Source organism: Elaeis guineensis, chromosome 16, assembly GCF_000442705.2.
Source record: "Elaeis guineensis isolate ETL-2024a chromosome 16, EG11, whole genome shotgun sequence".
Lineage (NCBI taxonomy): Eukaryota > Viridiplantae > Streptophyta > Magnoliopsida > Arecales > Arecaceae > Elaeis > Elaeis guineensis.
Genome location: NC_026008.2, coordinates 30,836,577 through 30,858,567, shown reverse-complemented (window position 1 = coordinate 30,858,567; position 21,991 = coordinate 30,836,577). Strand labels below are relative to the sequence as shown.

General features: G+C 36.8%; 1 protein-coding gene across 5 annotated transcripts in view; it reads right to left on the bottom strand.

Annotated features, from left to right (window-relative positions):
• Positions 1-21,991, bottom strand: part of LOC105059337 (uncharacterized) — a 113,662-nt gene that overhangs the window by 37,690 nt on the left and 53,981 nt on the right. For all 5 annotated transcript variants that reach the window (XM_010942599.4, XM_010942596.3, XM_010942597.3 and 2 more), the window contains 4 exons: positions 2,961-3,041; positions 2,332-2,396; positions 1,592-1,648; positions 515-586 (listed from right to left, as the gene is read on the bottom strand). In XM_010942599.4, coding sequence (XP_010940901.1) covers positions 515-586; positions 1,592-1,648; positions 2,332-2,396; positions 2,961-3,041 — 275 coding nt within the window. The remainder of the gene's footprint in view (positions 1-514; positions 587-1,591; positions 1,649-2,331; positions 2,397-2,960; positions 3,042-21,991) is intronic.

Sequence of the window (21,991 nt, the reverse complement as noted above, 5' to 3'; positions counted from 1 at the left end):
ATGGACATGGGCCAGGTCTAGGCCAAGGATTTGCAAAATTTTCAGAAGAGCTGGCTTAGATGACCTGGCCGTAGAATGTCAGCTTCAGCCCATGAGCCAGCCCATTTGCATCTCTATCAAAAATCCTATATATGACTAAACATTTCCAGGCCTCCTGAATTTTAGGTGATTCATCTGGTAATAGGCAAATCAATTGGTGGAATTTGCATGCAAATGTGCCCGAGGACAAGCTTTTGAGGTCATCCTAATGAGAGCAAGATGCATAAACTTGATATGAACTCATGTAAAAGGCAATTACCAGAGCATTTGTAATATGTGCCCACTACAAGGAACAACAGCCTAATATGTGTTACAAGCCATGATTCCTCTCACAGAACACGTGAATATAATTTGTGACTGGACATTGTGCATTAACATAAGACCTTCACTACTATCTCTAACAATCACTAAACATTATATCATTTCTCTCAAGACTACTCTACATAAACATAAAATTATTATGAGCATGAACTACCTGCATATCAAGGAGTCTTGCTTTGCTTTCAGATAACGGGATACTCTGCAATGCTTCAATAGGATAGTGTACCTGAATGAGCGACCGTCAAACCATGAACCTTTCAAGAAAATGTAAATGCCAATATCTTAGGTATACATGGTACATAGATCTGAGCATATGACAGGTTGGGCCAAGTTCGGGCTGGCCTAGGTATCATATCAACAGAAATCTACCAAGCGTGAGCCCAACTTAGCCTGACCTCAAGCCTGAAATTCAGAGCCCAGGCCTGGCCTGATATAGTTTATGAAAGCCCAGGCTTCACCCGCTTAACCCAAAAAGAGGCCTAAGCCCGACCAACCCACCCAGCCCAAACCCAACATGACCCAGCTTGACCTGATTTGATTTTGTGTATCACTATTTTTAAAATATTTAAACAGCACCGCAATATTATATTTACACGGAATGTCATAAAAAATAAAAGAGAATAATACAACCTTCATACCATTGCATATATCAATTTTATAAAAAAAATATTAATGGAAAAGCTAATATTTATTTATTCAAATTTCAACATAACAAGTATAGCAACATATAATAATTATATAACATTATTATATATTTCAGGCTGAGTTGGATTGGACCAGGCTGGGGTTAAAAAACCAAGACTGAGCCAAGCTCGAATTTTGTCAAGCCTAAAAAATTGAGGCCTGGTCCAACCCAAAAAGCCAAAAATCTCAGCTTGAGCCAGCCAAAAATCAGGTCAGGCCAAGCCAGATCAGATTGAGTCAGGTTTCCTTAGGTCTAATGGTACACCACAATATATAATAAACAAAACAATATACGGCAACAAACCAAAAAGAAGTCATAACCGATTTACATCTAGAATGTCAATATCAGTGCTGGTACCCCTGCTGGTCACCTGCCGGCATGACATGTGCCTTGCCAGCATATGTTTTGCTCCGTGCAAAGCCATGCCGAGCACCACTTTTGGCCCAGCATGGTACATGCTAGTCAATGCATGAAACCATGCTTTACATAAGATATGGATAATATAGCAACTTAAAAATTCATGAATTATTACGAGAGTTTTTATACCATGAGATAATCATCAGGATTATTTTCAATGACGAACCCATAAAGGTACAACAATTCCTGCAACCAAAAACTAAAGTCAGTCACTTGTTGGTGATACATGAATATAAATAGTTTTACACTATTATGTGTGTGAATTGAGAAATAGCTTGCAGCAGTTTATTAACAAGTAGAAAATCTGCTAATCAGACTTTAAAACTAATGGATGCATATGCAGCCAGCAAAAGAGAAATAATGTGCCAAAGTATTCATTTTGTTCACATAACCCCTTAGTTTAATTGATATAATAAAATAACAGAAAAGTATAATTAGGAAACTGAAGACAAACGATTATGATGCATCATAGGTATCAAGCAACATGCAACCAAACAAATGGATATTGCTATTTGATGAGATGTCAATTCATCATCTCTAAGATCAGTATGGTGCAGATAAGGGTGGTATAGAGTCTAGACCCAATTATATGATGAAGTTTGACCATATTAACTTCTTACCTAATATAAATCTGCATCTCCATACAATGATCAGATGTAAGTTGATTTTGTTCATCATATAAATCATAAATAACATTACCAAGCTAATTAAAAGAAGCAAGGAAGTAGATAGAAAAGAAACATGAAATGGAGAAAGATCAAGTAATTGTAAACAAAAACATGTTGAGTATACAGATTCTAAAAGTTTACGATACTGGAACCATCAACACATAAACTGGGAAGATTCTAATAGGGTGCACAACAACATACCTCATTTCCTTTGTTACCGTAGCTAATATGTATCTCTTTCCCAACTTCACCAGTCCTTTGATCAACTTCAGATAAGTAAAAAAGAAACAAAGATGGTAATTATTCAAACGACAGAAAAAAACTGATAGAAATTATGGACATTGAACTGTATTTCATTATGAAATTAGAAAAGAAAATGCATTAAGGAAATTAAACAAAGATATCCTGCCCATAAGGAACCTGCAACTTACCACACTTTCTTCTCTAAATGTATTATACTAACTGATTACATCAGTTACGCCAAAGGTTTAAATATTGGTATCAAGTCACATACCGCAGCTTATGCTGGAATGGTACCATACAAGTATGTAACATACAGTTGGAATGGACCAAGACAGTCTATACCATGTCCCTCAGCACATGCTTTTAAGTCAAGGGGATGTGACAGTAGTTACTAGCCTTTGAAAATAAAAATAAATTACAATAATAGTGATAGAATTTATTTCCTACAATGTCTAATCATAGCATAAAATAAGACAAATAACATAATTACCCAAAATTATCTTTTTACTTTACTAACATGACATACTAAAGGGCTCCAGCTCTTTCTAAAGATGGCAAATTCAGAATAGAAAGTTCAAATGGATTACCAATCATGAGGTACATTGAGGCAGGAATTCCAGTTACTTTTCCTGTTGGATCAACCTCCCATGTTGCCACAGCCTTCAAACCTGAAACAAAATCATCTCCTATGGTAAAATGTTTATGCACAAACCAAAGATTCAAGTCCCGATAGAACGTCCCATGGGATATCGGGATGAGGTACCATCCATGTATTGTTACAGGACCATTCCGTCATCGTCCCAGCATCCCGATCAGGATGTCTTAGGACATCCTCTATCCAAGTGTCGGGATGGGGTAGGACAGTGATGAGTCCCGTTCCATGGGAAAACATGGATAGCCCCATCCTATGGGATTTAAAACATGGCACAAACTAATGATAACTTCTATAAAATATCTTCAAAATATCGATTTGAATAGCATGATTCTCATAAGTAACCATATCTTTCAACATTTTAAATAACGCCAAACTCTGCAAGCTATAACAAATTTAAAACTGAAATTCCCTAGTGCTACAAAAGTACAAATGATTCATTCAACTTGGCCATTCATTAGTAAAATATGCTACTACCAAAAGTAATTTTAATAGGAAGAATCTCTAGCTTAACTCAAAAGGAAGCAAAGATGTTGTTAAAGTATCTTTTGAACAGTAAGATAATAAACCAGTCTAAATTTGATAGTATTTAATTCTTTTAACATGGGACACATTATGACAATAAAATTAACTTTGTCAGCCAATCCAAATACCTACATGAAATATAGGACAAGCAAAGTGGTCTAAGAAAGAGAAGCTATGGGGATGCAACAGGAATTACAACTTACTCAAAATCTACCCAACCCCTGAGAGCATAGCACAATAATCTGCCAAAAGAATTAGATATTTATTTATATAGTCATGACATTCACAGCAGTAAATGTACTGTTTCACTTGACATTTTCTAGAGCAGCTGTTTGCATTTCCCTTTATTAGCACATCTTAGTTTCCTTTTTATATAGTGCTCGCATGATTCTGAAGTAGCAGCCCACCTCGTGTGTCCTCACAATAACTAATACAATGCAAAACCCCAGTTCATGGAGTTGATAATAAAAAATTAGGAAAGCACAAAATGTTGGCAGTAACCACTTTCTGAATTCTCTGGGTAGTAGAAATATGATGAAAGAAAAGGATGCCATTGTTTTATCCTCAAACCTGCAAATGTATGTAAGAAAAGATGTAATTTACTTCTCATTTTTAGTGGGTAATCAATCCCATATAAATATACAAAAGGATGATCTTCTTAAGAGATCAAATCCCGTGTATATCCCATGAAATAAGGGATAAGATCAAATCCCATCAAATAAGGGATAATTAAATATGGTTACAGTGAAATAAGGAAAGAGGAAGAATAGGAAACTATATAAATAACCTACCATTAGAGAGAGAGGAAGAATAGGAAACTATACCAATATCCTACAATTAGATGAGAGATTTTAGAAAATTCTTAACACTCCCCCTCAAGCTGATGAGTGGATGTCTTCCATTTCCAGCTTGCTAATAATTTCTTGAAATCTCATTGTAGGTAGGCCCTTGGTTAGAACATCAGCTCACTGATTCTCTGATGGCATATATGGGATACTAGTCAACCCATTGTCCAACTTCTCCTTTATGAAGTGTCTGTCTACCTCAATGTACTTGGTCCGATCATGCTGAATCAGATTATGCGCAATATTAATGGTAGACTAGTTGTCACAGTATAGCTTCATCATTTCCTCTCTCTTGATCTTTAAGTCATCTAGGATTATTTTTACCCACATAGTTCACAAATCCCCTGAGCCATGGCTCTGAACTCAGCCTCAGCACTAGACCTTGCTACCACATTCTATTTTTTACTCCTTCAAGTCGCCAGATTATCTCCTAGGAATGTGCAGTGTTCAAATGTTGACCTTCTGTCAACTTGTGATCCAGCATAATCAGCATCAGTATAGGACTCAAGAGTAAGCTCTCCTCTTTTTTGAAACAAGATTTCCTTACCTGGTGTAGCTTTAAGATAGTGGAGGATTCTGTAAATTTCTTTCAAGTGTTCTTCTTTTGGGTCATGCATAAACAGACTGACTACACTCATAGAATAGGCTATATCTAGTTTTGTATCTAAGAGATAAATTAATCTCCCTACGAGTCTCTGATATCTCCCCTTATCAATTGAGCTACCCTCTTCAGTTCTTCCTATCCTGTGATTAAAATAAATAGGCGTACTTGCTGCTTCACTGCAAAAATTTTTATTTTTTTTTAAAAAGGTCTAGTACATATTTCCGTTGAGAGATAAATATATCCTTTTTTGAGTAAGCCACTTCAATGCCTAGGAAGTATTTCAATTTTTCAAGTTCTTTAATCTTAAATCTTAAGCCAATCTTTTTCTAAGAGATTCTCTTTCAGCTGCATCATTTCCTGTCACAATAATATCATCTACATACACTAGTAAGGCTGTAACTTCACCTCTAGCTGAGTGTTTTATAAATACTGTGTGGTCTCGCTGGCTTTGTTTGTATCCCATTCTTAGCATTGCCTTTGTAAATCTTTCAGACCATATTCTAGAAGATTGTTTTAGACCATAAAAGCCTTTTTTAAACAGCAAATTTTATCAACTCCAAAATCTCCATCAAAATCGGATGGTGGCTCCATAAAAACCTCTTCTTCCAAATCAACATGTAGAAATACATTCTTCACATCAAATTGCTGCAAATTCCAATCATAGCAGCAAGAGATAATAGAATTCTTACAGTATTCATCTTTGCTACCGGTGCAAAAATTTTTTGATAGTCTACCCCATAAGTTTGTGTATATCCCTTTATAACTAATCTTGCCTTATACCTCTCAAGAGACCCATCTGCTTTATATTTTAAAGTGTAAACCTATTTGCATGCAACTGGTTGTTTCCCTTTTAGCCTAATCACAACCTTCCAAGTCTTATTCTTCTCTAGTGCAGTCATTTCCTCTTTCATGGCTTGTACCCAATTCTTGTCCTTTAATGCCTCTTGTATGGTTTTAGGGATATCAATTGAGTTTAGGATAGTGAGAAAACTTTTATGTTGTGAAGAAAAACGATGAAGGGAGACAAACAATGAAAGTGGATAGAGTGGTTGTTGAGTGCACTTTCTGATGGCCTTTCTTAAGGCAATTGAGAGATCTAGGTCTTGAGAAATAGGCTCTTCAGAAACAGATTCATTAAGAATAAAATCAGTGAGAGAAACTGGTTTACCTGACTCTTGTTCATCCAGATTGGAGTCTTGGGTCTGCATTGGTTCGAAAATCATCTTTTTTCTTCTTGAATACTGCAGTAATTCAAGCTGCTTTTGTTGCTGATTTTCAGTGTCTTGTTTCAGCTTATATCAGGATGTTCATGTAGAGAAGGCATCTCATATGAGAATGGTTCATGTGGAGGAGGCATCGACTGTAGACTTCCAAGATTATCAAGGACAACCCATTCCGAACTATCCTTAGGCTTCTATCCCTAAAGAGAGAAATGGGGTTTAGAAAAATAAAATTGGTTCTCATTAAAAGTGACATCCATGGAGATAAATATTTTTCGATTAAGAGGATGATAACACTTATACACTTTTTGTGTATTGGAATAGCCCACAAAAATATATTTTAGAGCTCTAGGATCAAGCATTCCCCGATGTTGTTTATGAACATGGATATAGGAGACACATCCAAAGAGGCGAAGAGGAAGATTACTCGGATAATGAAGCTCAGAGTAAACGGTAGACAATAGGTGAATAGGAGATTGATTATCAAGGACACGTGAAGGGACTCTATTAATCAGAAAAGTTGCTGTAAGGACAACATCTCCCCAAAAAAATTTTGGGACATTAGAAGATGTTGGTTTTTTCTCTTTGTTACCCCATTTTGTTGGGACGTGTCAACACAAGAGGATTTGTGAATGATTCCTTCTTTGTGAAAGAAGCATTATCAGAACGAATCCTTTGTATGGATACCCCAAAATGAGTCTCTATCATTTGGTGGAAAGATGAAATTATATGGCTGACCTCAGATTTTTTCTTCATAAGATATATCCACATGGTCCTAGTACAGTCATCAATGAATAACACAAACCACTTTGCCCCAGTACGAGTAGGACTTCTAGATGGACCCCAAATATCTATATGTATGAGAAGAAAAGGTTTGGAAGATTTATTAAAACTCAAAGGGAATGACACACGATGATATTTAGCAAATTCACAAATGTCGCAATGAAAGCTTTGAACATCAACATTATTGAACAATAAAAGAAACATATTTTTCAACAAAAAGAAGGATGGATGGCCAAGACAAAAATGCTGGATCCAGATTTCAGATTTAATGGAAGAGAAAGGATAGCAGAATTGGATGATGTGCAAGAGAGTGAACTGATTTGTAGAAGTGGAAGAACTACTGGCAACATCAAGACAGTAAAGGCCATTCTGTTCTCTAGCAGATCCAATCGTCCTCCCCATGACTTTGTCTTGAAAGATGCAATGGATATGAAAAAATGTGATACAATAATTTAAATCTTTGGTGAGCTGATGAATGGAGATTAGATTAGTGGATAAGTTTTGGAACATGTAACATATTTTTTAAATGAAAGGAAGGGGCTAAGGAAATTTGGCCTTGGCCGGCTATGTTAATAGGGAAACCATTAACAACGGTAATTGTTTGATTTCCTGAGCATGATTTGTAGGTCTCCAATCGAGATAGGCTATGGGCATATGATCCGTTGCTCCCGAGTCAAGTATCTAGAAGAAGGAATGAGGCAATGTATCGACACTAAGAGAATTAGAAACAAAGCACTTATCAGATTGAGCCAATGAACATGAACCAAAGTAGACAGAGAGTTTAGAAAACTTCGTAATTTCTCAACCTCCTCTTTGTTGAATTCCCGAAATTCAGCTTCTTCAAATTTTTTAAATATAGGCCCCTTGAGAAAAATTTTCACCAACTATGACCATTAAAGATAATTCTTCCCATCAAGATGATAGGAAGAGTTCATGGCCTGCAGTTCACCATTTAAAATGAATTAAATTGTCCCAAAGATGGATCCGAAAGGGATGAATGCTGTGGCCTCAGAAACTTCAAATATGTTGACTAAAAGAAGGGATCAAATAACAGCAATAATAAAGAGACTAACTGACAATGAGAATATAGTCAGATTCAGCTGACAGAGAAAAGCTGCGAACAATGATGACTTCTGTGATGAAGGTAAGGAACGATGAAGACGTCTGCGATGAAGGTAGACAGAGTCGACACTGAAGATGTCTACGATAAAGACAAACAAAGTCGACGGCAATGGGACCAACAGCGATGAAGGCTGTGGGCTTCAGTGATGAAAACAAATAGAAAAAGAAGCGGCGGTGGAAAAACATGCCCTATGGAAAGAGCTCTGATACCATGTGAAAAGATGTAATTTACTTCTTATTTTCAGTGGATAATCAATCCCACATAAATATACAAAAGGATGATCTTCTTAAGAGATCAAATCCCGTATAAATCCTATGAAATAAGGGATAAGATCAAATCCCATCAAATAAGGGATAATTAAATATGGTTACAGTGAAATAAGGAAAGAGAGGAAGAATAGGGAACTATACAAATATCCTACCATTAGAAAGAGAGGAAGAATAGGAAACTATACAAATATCCTATAATTAGATGAGAGATTTTAGGAAATTCTCAACAGTATGAGATAAAAAGGATGCTAACATATATGAATTAATTTGGCTCACACTCAAAGGCCTTCTTGAGACAACATTGCTTCTTGGGAGTCTTGCATCAATTCTTGCATCTGGCAGCTTCCTAAGCAACTTCAACAGATACAAGCAGCAATCTTTGATGCAAGTTATTCCACATCAACATGATAGACACCCACTACATGTTGAAGGTTTTAAGCAAATCCTGCATCAGTGAGCACCAAACTTAGCATACCAATTAGTGTTCTTCAACACATTAGATGGAAGATCTGAAAAACAAACCATAGTGTGGGACATACCACCCCGAACTGCAACACATACTATGCCACATGGCCTCAAATGCCTTATATCAACAAATCATGAGTAGATGGAGGTGTAATTTGCTAGGTTCACTGGTATGCCCCTATGCTGCAGTATGCGCAACCTCTATTTAAAATTATTATTTCATGAATTTTCTTATCTAAATAGTGCTAGTATTCACATCACCTTGTCTAGAAAGTTACTCAGACAATCTAGTAGATATGTCTTTAGTGGTTGATGCATATTTAAGAGAATTCATTGTGTTTCAGAATCAAGTGTCCATCCAGAAGCATACTATAGATAATAGGAATAAGATCCTCTTTTGTGTTTAAAGATATTAATTCACTTTGTCAAGAAGCACAGTGAGCGCTAAGATAACTTCTGTCCCCCATTATTTCATAGGACTTGCAGTTATGCATCTTGTAATAAATCTAGTTTCAACAAAAGCAAAAAAGTGCAATTACTTTGTACCCCCTTTACAAACACATCCTCTTAGGCTGAAAAACTCAAAAAGTTCCGATCAACAGATGGTAACTCATCCAGGTGTATGACCATAAATCAATTTGTAGGTAATCATATCTTACCACCTCTCTACATGATATTGCTTCACAGCTCATGGGGTTAACTGTCATGGTTGTTTCACCATGCTCCCTTCACTTGATTCCCTTGGTCATTCTCAAAATCTAACTTTCACTAGTTCCAACCTTGCCCCCCTCTTCCTACCATTTTCACTTTTTCTTATATGTTAATCCTGAAGTATTAGCCATCATATTGATAAGCAGGCAAGCAATATTAGTGTGCAATAATTTGCCATGAGCTTCTATGTTTCTATTGTCTTGGAAATAACAGAGAAAATAGTATTTATTGCAAGGATTTAAAAATTGGTACCAACCTTGACTGGTTTTGTCCTGGAGAGGTACAGTATCAGAATGGTCGGGATGGATTCATACCTTGGGATCAATAAGAATGAAAAGAAGCAAATATAGCTAGTATGGACAGGTAAGTTGGTACATACTCGTCTAACCAGTTTCACTGTCTTGGAACCCATCCCAGTACCATTTTACAGATGGAATGGTGCAGTGCTGGATGTACCATTCCATTCCACCAGTTTTTGAAACGTTGATTTATTGTATAGGTTTTCAAGATTTCCTTGTGCAATGCCTAGCCACATCAAGACATGTCTCGCTACAATTGACACCAACGATTCTTCAATCTTCAACTACTCATTCAAGCAACCAATTCCAGTTAGACCACCAACAACACTAAATTTCATGAACAGACTGAGCACAACAATCAACAAACCCTAAGGCTTGGATTACTGCCCACAACAGCCACATGCTGATGAATATGGTCAAGCACCAGTAGTTTGGAACGGGGTGCCTTTTACATGGCCACAAATTGATATCAACCCCATATTGACCTGTATGACCCTAAAACCATCCAATATCTAACCTAAGCAACCTTACAGTGCCTCGTATCACTTGGTACACAATTTTTTTTGGCTTATTTGAACCGACCACATATCAGCCCATGCTAGCCCTATACTGCTTTCATACCATGGTACACTACATACCATATTGCTCAGCAATCTGCACTGGTCCATGTCTCGACTTTTATATGTGCTAATGTTATCAAACCACAGAAGAGACCTCAAGCACTCACCCTCTTTTCTAGGTAAGCATCAACCCACTTAAAAGCTCTCAGTGAATTGCAACAAGTGGACTTTGACTTCAAAATTATGTAATAATTAATTTTATTTATTTGTCTATACATGTTTTATTGCATAATTTTATATATAGATTTCAAAGATTCCAAAGCATAATACCAAACTACAGCAATTAGTAATTTTTATGGGAGAAAAGCACATATCCATAGCAAAAATGTGAGCACATGAAGAGGAGCCCATGTTATCCTACTAATCCATCAAATATTCAAACAAGGGTTTTGACTGGTAGTAAGTAGACATGGTAAATTCAAAGGGAAAGATCATGTGATGAATAATTATAAATTCATAACATGGATACATGTTTGGATAAATAGATTCACACTTAGTTTATGTCCTGTTGTTTATCTATATAAATTATTATTTTGAGTGCGTTAAATGGAAGTTTTTATTAATGAAATGAGTATTTATTTAAGTTAATTGATATGCATGTTTATGTCTATGAAATACTAGGGCCTACCAGCCAACTGGCTCAACATGGTTCTACTTGATTTAGGTGGGGTGAGGGCTACTTGGTTTAGGTGAAGTGGGGGCCATGTTGATCCCCACTCGATGTTAGGTGGAAAGTGGGGGACAACTGAGTTCCACCCAGTTTAGACAGAAAGAAGGGTTACACTACCTTGTCTAGGCCATGCCAACCCTCTCACTCTATCTAATTTTTCTATATGAGAAAATGTGTCCTACTTGATTTAGAAGGGGTAGCAAGGTTCGCCGAACCAGTACTAAGGGGCATACCGGCCGGCTACTGGTTTCATACAGTACCGGTATGTATACTATTGAGCTAAGATATATTTGTTAGAGTAATTAATTAAGATCTCACCATATTTAGTACAACCATATTTAGTTATAACCATATATTAAGATCTCACTTTATTTAGTATGTGTCTAAGTACATTGCATGTGTCCAAGTACATTGTATCTAGTAGCCCATAAAGGCCTTTTGAGAGGCTAAAAAAAATAAAATAATAATTCTCTTCCTTCTCTGTACTTCTTTACATGGTATCAGAGCCAGGATTGATGGATTCCTAAATCTTCAATCCTTCATGCCCTCGTAAATCATCATCATCATTCTCTTCACAAATCTGATCTAGATCTGCTCCACTGACCACTGATTCCTCGCTCTCATCATCTGCTACATTGACTATGACCTCATCCATCCCGCCTCTCTCCGCGGATCTCAAACCAAATAGTTACCGCATTACCACTGAGACACTCAATGGTTTCAATAACTACATGCGATGGTCTCTCCCAGTCAAAAGATTCCTCACCGGGCGCATGTTGAAGCATATTACTCACAATCCTCCTACAGATCCGACTTATGACACATGGATCTGTGATGATGCCATCATCACGAACATGATGACTAGCAGTATAGAGAAATCTGTTAGTTCCATCATGTGCTATCTACAAACTGCCAAAGAGATCTGGGATACCCTCTAGACTCAATATTCCTCCATCAACAACATGCAGAGGCTCTATGATATTTTCCAGGAGATCCATGAGGTAGAGCAGGGCGATGATATTCATGCCTTCATTGCCCGCTATACCCTCTTCCTTGAGGAATGGAAGATCTATCAGCCATACTCACCGAACATCATTGTTCAGGAGTCTCAGCGACAAGCTCTTTTGGCTGTTCTTTGCCTTAGGCGTGTGTGCCCCTATCTGGAGGGTGTTCGATCTCATCTCTTGGCGACTCTTTCTAGCCCAACTCTATGTGATCTTGCCACTCATCTACCCAAAGTGAAGGCACCTTCTCCTACAACAGCCGCAGATCTTACGCCACCGCCTACAGCACTTGCATCTCATTGTGGTAGTGGTTCAACATCATTTCGCAGCTGTGGTGACCATGGATCGATCTATCGGAGTCATGGTAGGGGGCGTACTTCATCTCCTCAAAGTACTGATTATGGCAGAAATACCAAATACTGCACCTATTGTCAGGGCACGAACCATATCTATGAGACATACTGGAAACGTCTTGGTCATGCTTCTATGCATCAGGATTCTGTGGTGACTACTTCACCAGATTCCATATCTACATCATAGGCCGGTTCTACATCTTCTCAGGTCACTCTTACTATCAATGAGTACACCACCTTCCGCAATCTGCTTTCCAAGACTTCTGATAATTCTGTCCAAACAGGTATGGCGTGTCTTGTTTCATCTCATCAATAGATCATAGATTCTAGGGCTTCCGAACACATGACACCTTTAGGTTTATCATCCTTTACACCACTTTCCGATTTTCATGTGCGCATTGCTGATGGTTCACCTTTCTCCATTCAAGGGATAGACACTATTGATCTCACCAACATAATTCACCTTAAATCTATTCTTCAAATTCCTACCTTTCCATCTAGTTTATTATCTATTAGGAAGCTTTGTGTTGATCTCAACTGCTCCGTAACCTTCTTTCCTTCATATTGTGTTTTTCAAGATGTTACGACGAGGAAAGTGATTGGAGCAAATCATGAGCACCACAGTCTCTACATCTTGGATCAGTCGGATTCTACATCAGCCTTTAGCACCTCCACTGAGTCTTCGCTCTAGCATCGCAGATTGCGTCATCCATCCATATCAATCCTTAGGCAGTTGGTACCAAGTTCTAAGTTCCTTTCTGATTTTTCATGTGAATCGTGTGAGTCAGGAAAACATCATCGAGTTTCCTATCCTAGTCAAGTCAATAAACAGAGTAGTTGTCTTTTTGATTTAATTCATTCTAATGTATGGGGTCCCACAAAATTTTCTGGCATTAATAAATTTAAATATTTTGTCACCTTCATTGATGACTATTCTTGTATGACTTGACTATTTCTGATGAAAAATAGATCTGAATTATTTTTTATTTGTCAACAATTTTTTAAAAAAATTTAAACTCAATTCAAAACAACTCCCAAAATATTTCACTCTGACAATGCAAAAGAATATGTGAGTCATGATTTCGAAAACTTCTTTGATCAAAATGGGATTTTACATCAAACTTCGTGTGCCTATAAACCCCAACAAAATGGAATTGCTGAAAGGAAAAACAGACATTTATTAGAGACTGCTCGCACTTTAATATTTGAGATGCATGTTCCAAAATTTTATTGAAGTTTTGCGGTTCTCACTGCCTGCTACCTCATAAACCGTATGCCTGATAAGGTTATTGGAAATGCTTCCCCCTTTAGTCTGGTCTTTCCTGATCGTCATTCATTTCCTCTTCCTGCACGGGTATTTGGTTATAGTTGCTTAGTTCAGTCTCTTTCACCAGGCAATGACAAACTAGATCCTCATGCAATCAAGTGTCTTCCTTGGTTATTCACGTCTGTCCAAAGGATATTTTTGTTATGCCCCAGAAAAGAAACGTATGTTTACTTCTTCTGATGTCTCCTTTTTCGAAACTCAATCGTTCTTCCCAACCCATACTACTCCGAAAAAAGAACTTAAGTGTACCATTACCAATCATAGATAGTTTGGACTTCCCCACTCCTATGCCAATACTGGAGAAACCTATTTTGGTTTATACCAGAAGATGTGAGACTGATGTACATCCACCTCCTCCAAGTGTTGAGACTATTGATCCTCCACCTCCATCAATTTCACCGTCCGATAATATCCTGGATGACCTCCCAATTGCTCTAAGAAAGGGTAAGCGCACATGTACTACTCATCCTATTGCTTAATTTGTCTCCACTACTCATCTCACCCCTCGATTTCAGGCCTTTACATCCTCCCTCGACTCTATTGCTCTCCTTTCTAGTGTTCAGGAAGCCCTACAGCACCCTAGTTGGACAGCTGCTATGAATGAGGAATTGCAGGCTCTTCGGCAAAATGAAACCTGGAAGTAGTCAATCAACCACTTGGTTGTAAAGTAGTCGGCTGTCGGTGGGTCTTCACTATAAAGCATAATCCAGATGGGACGGTTGAGCGTCTTAAGGCTCGCCTTATTGCCAAAGGGTTCACCCAGAAGTATGGCATCGACTATGCAGAGACTCTTTCGCCTATAGCTAAACTGACATCCGTTCAGCTTCTTATTTCTCTGGCATCCACTAGTTCTTGACCTCTTCATCAGTTAGATGTCAAAAATGCCTTCTTAAATGGCGAGTTAAAGGAGGTGGTTTATAAGCAACAACCTCCTGGGTATGAGCGAAAGGGGGAGAATTTGGTCTGTTCGCTCAAGAAGTCTCTTTATGGGCTCAAACAGTCTCCTTCGGCATGGCTTCAAAAGTTTGCTAAGGTTGTCTGCTCCTTTGGCTTTTCTCGAAGCAAAGCATATCATTCCGTATTCACGAAGAGAGGATCGAAAGGGATCGTCATTCTTCTTGTTTATGTTGACAATATCATCATTACTGGTAGTGATTCTTAGGGTATAATTGCTATCAAGCACACCTCTCACAAGCATTTCAGACAAAAGATCTTGGACCTCTATGCTACTTCTTAAGGATTGAGGTAGCCCGTACCAAGAACGATATCTTCCTATCACAACGGAAGTACGTTCTTGATATACTCTCAAAGACTGGATTATTGGGATGTCGACCCAGTGACACTCCCATGGATCCGAATATCAAATTATCAGCCTACACTACCAATCCCCCCTTTTCAGATCCTAGCAGGTACAGGCGACTGGTGGGAAAACTCATCTACTTGTCAGTTACCAGACCAGACATCTCGTATGCTGTGAGTTGTGTCAGTTCATGCAGACTCCTACCATTAGTCATTGGGTAGCTGTTTTTCATATTCTTCGCGATCTGAAGAAAGCACGTGGACAAGGTTTATTATTCAAACCAGCAAAATCCTTAGTCTTGCAGCGCTACTCAGATGCTGATTGGGCTGATTCTGTTGATGATCAACGTTCTACTAGTAAGTACCTAGTTTTCTTTACCGATAATCTTATTTCTTGGAAGAGCAAGAAGCAAACTGTAGTTGCTCGTTCCAGTGCCGAAGCATAGTATCGAGCCATTGGACACCTTGTTTCCGAGATTCTATGATTGCGCTCCCTCCTAAGAGATCTTGGCATCATTACGTCATCTCTGATTTCCCTCTTCTGTGATAATCAAGCTGCTATGCATATTGCTGAAAATCTAGTGTTTCATGAGCGCACCAAACACATTGAGGTCGATTGTCACTTCGTTCGAGATGAGTGGGAGAAGAAAATTATTTCCTTTGCTTATGTACCATCATCTTCACAGTTAGCTGATATTCTCACCAAGGCATTACCTCCAAAGTTATTCCACGCCTTCATGGACAAGCTTGGCTTCGACAACATCTATGTTCCAGCTTGAGGGGGAGTGTTAGAGTAATTAATTAAAATCTCACCATATTTAGTATGTGTCCAAGTACATTGTATCTAGTATGTGTCCAAGTACATTGTATCTAGTAGCCCATAAAGACCCTTTGAGAGGCTAAAAGAAATAAGATAATAATTCTCTTCCTTCTCTGTACTTCTTTACAATATCGATAACGAAGGATCGAGAGAAGAGGAGCAAGATGGAGAAACCTAAGCCTAACCCTAAACCTAGAAGAACCAAGAGGGAGAGAGAAGACAAAGGGCAGAAATAGGGAGAAAAGAGTGGGAGTGGGGGGAGGGAGAGACAAAGGCATACCAATTCAAATGTTTGGAGGGGGACAACATTGACATCAGCGTCGATCGAGGGCCATGGCATCGATCAAGAATGACAACATTAGTGTCAGTATCGATTCAGGGTGATGGTGCTAATGTTGACGTCAATCGAAGGCGATGGTTTTGACGTCGGCATCAATCGAGGGTGATTACGTCGATGTCAGCATCAACATTGGTGTCAATCAAGGGTCATAGCATTGGTGTTGATTAAGGGTGACAGCATCAGAGTCCGCATCAACTGGGGGCAACTATGATGGCTAGGGTTTGAAGAAGATAGAGGGAGAGAGATTGAAGTCGAATATGATCGGGAGGTTGGGGGGTTTTACATAACGAGACAATACGGCCGAGGTGAACTGAGACAAACCATTTGAAATTGGACAAAACCAAGTGATTCAACCTAGTTTAGCCAAGTTCTAACCGCTTAGGCATTCCATTTCGATTGACCGAACCATCTTGGTTCCTGGCTAGTTTGGTTCGATAAACCCTAAACCACTGGTTCATGATGGTTTAGCATATCCTAGGCAGTATCCCTTTAATCCCATACTCCATTCCCCAGATCACTCTCCCTGAAACCAGTCTATGCCTCCTCTTAGATCATGTTTCTCTCCTTTTCTTTCTCTTAAGAGATTCAGTCTCTTAAGAGATTCAGCGTCATCACCCACTTCCTCTCTCTTGAGAATCCAGCAAGGTTTTTCTCCCTACGCTCTCTCTCTTGTCAAGAATCAAACAGCATCGTTCCTCTTCTTTTTTCTTCCATGCGCATATATGGTTGAAATGATATTTATACCTATAAAATTAAAGAATACCATCAAGTACTGGGTCACAGCCAAAGTGGCTACCCAAGCTGTAGGCTGCATATATGTGTCTGGGTAGCCACCACCTAGGACCTTGAAAGCAATAGGCACCTAGGCACTTAGGCTACTTAAGAGCATAGACCTAGGCAGCCACCTTTGACAGCCTAGATATATGTAGCATATTGTGATTATAGTAATACCATGCTAAACGCAGCACCTAAACTATTGCCCATGTATATGAGCTGCATTGTTGGCTGAAGTGAATGAAATACTCGAGCCTCTCCAATTTCGCTTCCCATAAAATGGTATATTCTTGTCAATATTGCTCAACCTCATTTCTTCCAACTTTAAGCTATTATGTTCATCGAGTTATTTCTCCATGGTGCCTTGCAAAACAACCATAGATTTTTTACGGATTTTCCCTTAATATCTATTACCTCCTACAATTAAAAAAAAAAAACATATAAGCACCAACTTTAACAGAAACAGGTTGGTGCCCCATATAGAATTTACAATCCCAAAATCGATGTTTAACTAAAATTTTCCAACAAAGCTGGAAGAGACAAAAGGAAACAATGCTTATAATGGAGCTATTAGAAAGATACTGAGGTTTTAAAAAATAGGTCATATCTTGGTCATCAAACAAAAAAAAAGGGTTAAAAGGGTATGCAAATAGAGGAAGTACTTGCATGGTGACACCTGCAACTGCAAGACTGCTATATTTAATATACGCAAGAAATTATAATGAGCAACAAGATTAAATAAATTCGAATATGGTGTTTGTTCTGGTAATTTCAAATATTAATGTTTTTATAAGATATGGAAAACTATGTATCTTTCACAATAGGATATTATCACAAAATACATCTTGGGAAACCCACTAGATTAAGTCACACTTATAATTGAGGTTAATTTATCAAACTATTGCTTCAATTAAAATACATTTTGTTGAAAACATCTCAAATAACAGTATATAATATATGCAAATAGATATAACCCAGCTGCTGATCACCCACCTTCCATGCTAAAAATATTATACACAACAAATGAAATTTTCAGAAAATGTAAATTTACAACAGCAAGTATGTCTAGCAGTTTGTTAAACTTTGGAATAATAAGAGAAAACAAGGCCCACAGTTTTACTAATGCATAAATTTAGAACATTTTGAGATTGTTAGTTACTCAAAAAGCTAATTCAGACATATACTAGATTACACACAAGATTATCTAAAGAGATAGGACTTAACAATATGGTTGCAATCTTCAATGGCCACTAAAGATAATCTTTCATTTTCCAAATAAATAGTTTGTTCCATACATGGAATTCGGTACCGGGCTGAACCACTCAGTACACCCTGTACTGAACTGGATTAGTGGGGAATCGGTCAAGTTTGGGGCTATAATTCAAAGAATTTCCAAAAACCAACCCGAACCGCACAAAACCGCTCGGTTCTGTGCCGTACAGCTCCGAACCGCATGGGGGTAGGGTGGGTAGCTTTTACCCTCTGTTTGGTATGAAAGATGGATTGAAGGATGGATGGAGGAGGAAGGATAGATGGAGGAAATGATGGATGGATTTTCTATCCGTCCTCTCATATGTTTGGTAAAACATGGAAGGATGAGTGGAAATGATTTCCTCTGTTTGAAATAAGAGGAATAAGAGGAAGGATTGATGATATTTTACAAAACTATCCTTTGATAAAAATATTATTATTATCAATTTATAATACTTATTTATACTAAAGAAGTAAATAATCTATAAAGTTATAATCTTTATAATCTATAATTATATTAAAAACTATATAAATATTGAATTTAATAATGTTTCATAAATTAATTATTAATAAATTAATTATATAAATAACTAACTAATTTATAATTTAAATTAAATAGTTAATTAATATTATATAAATAGTTAATTAAAAAATAATAAATATAAATAGAGAAATAGAAGATAATCTAATTGTTTAATTATAATTATGAAAATTATATATTAAAATTAAAATAATAACTAATAAAATTTAATAGTATATAATTAATAGTATATATAAAAATATATATAAATAATATTAATGAAAAAGTAGTATTATATTTTTATCAAAAAAATTAATGAGGGATAATTTTGTCAATAGTAAAATCCATTATTCAATGCTCCATCCATCCTTCTTTCATCCTTCCAATTTGGGAGAATGCAAAATGGTGGGCCAAGATGGATGGATAATCCATCTTTTTCATCCATCTTTTCTGTAATTTTTTGAACCAAACGGTAGATGGTAGCCATCCATCCTTCCAATCCCATCCATCCACCTTTTTATGACCCTAACCAAACACAGCATTAGGCTAAAAGCTATCGAAGAGGCTGAGAAGCATTGCTTCTATCTCTTCATTCGTTTGTTTAGTTTTAAATAGAAGGAAAAAAGCAACACCCTAAATTGCTAGATTCTCTTTGATTTCATCGGAAAATAAAGTTATTTTTCAACCAAATTCAAGGTAATCCAACTTTTCCTCTCTCATTTATTTTCTTTTTTGCATTTTTTTGACCGAAAAATGATAACAAATAGGAAAATAAGCAGAAATCATGCCAAAATTTTTTATTTTGGTATGATTTCATTATATGTTGTAGATCTTTGGATAATCTACACGATGACGCTAAAATCATTAATTTTTATTCACCATATATTTTAAAAATTAAAAATATATTTTTAAAATAAAAAATTTAAAAAAAATAAAATTTAAAAAATAAATATAAAATCAGAATATTTTTAGGATGATTCAAGCTATTTTCAGCATAAAATTGATATCCATTTGTGAAAATTTTGATGCATGATGGAATAGTAGCATAAGCCTAATTTTGAATAAAATTAAAAATAAATAGCATTTAATGCATGTTTATAGGCTAGAAAAATATATATAGCATCCACAATATGTTTCTACTTGGATCTAACCTCAAATAAATTTTTAAAATTTTTAAAATTAAAAAATATTTTTTAATTAATTAAATAATGAAAAATATGTAATCAATTTAAAAAATATATGTAAAATTAGTAATACATTTTAACTAATTCAGAAGCATTGTTTGAAGCATATAACATATTTTTCTGAATTTATGAGATTTAAAATTATTTTTTAATATAGAAAAAAATCAGATATAAATAAAAATTATAAAAAATTAGAACTATGAAATACATTATTCAGATATATTTTCTGAAGTTTAAAATTTAGATTTTTTTTAGGATGATAATTTTATTATTTTTACGTAATTATTAAACTAACGTGTTTTGTTAAACTTGCAGAAATGAATCCATCAAGTAAGAAAAAAATTCAGAATATGATATTGGTTGGGACCATAACGAAATACTCTCGATTTGGCATAACTAGAAATGAAAATGGTGCAACACAGAGTTTAAGAGAAAAAGGATGACTAGGTTGAAGCAGCACTTGACTGGTGATTACCCCGATGTAGCCATATATCAGAAATGCCCACATGAGGTCCGACAACTGATGAAGCATTTTGCTAATTTCAAAACAACGAAGAAGAGGGCAAAGCAAAAGAGGGCAAAGGTGGACCGTCAAGCCACAAAGGCACCTTCCTATCACTCCACAGAGTTAGAAGAGGCCTCTGCTCCAAATGATGAGAAGGCATAGATTAAGACTGCCATTCAAGCAAGTTTGGATGATCAATACCAACTAAAGGAGAGCCAAATATCAAAAACAATTTGGACCGTCTATGCTGCGAATTAGGGTCTGGCTCTATTACCATTGGGGAAGAGTCCGAATTCAGGATCTCGTCAGTTAGGGAGACCATCAGCAAAGGTAGGCAAAATATTTTATCCATGCTGGGAACTTTTGGTAGTAAGATTAAGCCCTACATAGAGATTCCAACCAAAGCCACCATCCATGACTTCAATCCACATGCTTTCTCTAGTAATGATTCAAAGTAACAGAGGATCGATAGTATGCTGGAGAAGAATAAGAAGGATATATGATGAGTTATTAGATTATGATTTCATTTCAACCATATTCTAGCGAATACAATAGGCAACACATACTATTGCTCTACCATTTTTAACCATACAAGCTGCCGATCCGAGTATAGATCCTCCAAGATCCAGAGACATCTATGATGAGCTTCTTAACAATAACAAGAAGTATCTGCAAAGATGGATTTTTTCTTATAAGAATAAATGGCCCACATACGGACTGACGTCTGACAGTGATGTGTGATAGTTGGACCGATCCTACCAGATAGAGCATCAACTTCTTGACATATTATGATGAAAAAATATTTTTTCACAAATCAATTGATGCTTCAGATAAGGTGCACGACACTATATACTTCCTCAGACTGATGGAGGTGATTGATGCAGTAGGAGAGCAGCATATCATGCAAGTCATCACAGATAATGAGATGCAATATAAGGCCACTGAGGAGTTGCTGATGAGGTGGCGACTGCATATTCACTGAACCTCATGTGCTGCACATTGCATCAATCTCATATTAATGGATATTGGGAAGCTTCATAAGATACAATAGGTAGTAGACTCAGCCCAGATTATTACTAAATTCATCTATAATCATATATGGGTCCTGTCACTGATGTGGACATACGCTAGAAGAGAGATCTTGAAATCAGATGTCATACGGTTTGCTACAAACAACATAGCACTTGATAGCCTTCTGGACAAAAAAGCAATCTTACGTCAGATATTTATCAGTGCCGGTGGCAGAAGAGCAGATATACGAGAGCCAACATTGAGGAAAGTCACGTGGAAAACTTGACGATGAGTCAATCATTCTGGCAATGGGCCGATAAAATAATGAAGGCTATCAAATTGTTATACGAGGTACTTCGGATCGTGGACAGTGAAAGATACCCTCAGATGGACTTCTTGTATTACATGATGAAGAGGACAAAAAATAGATCTGTAAGATTGATC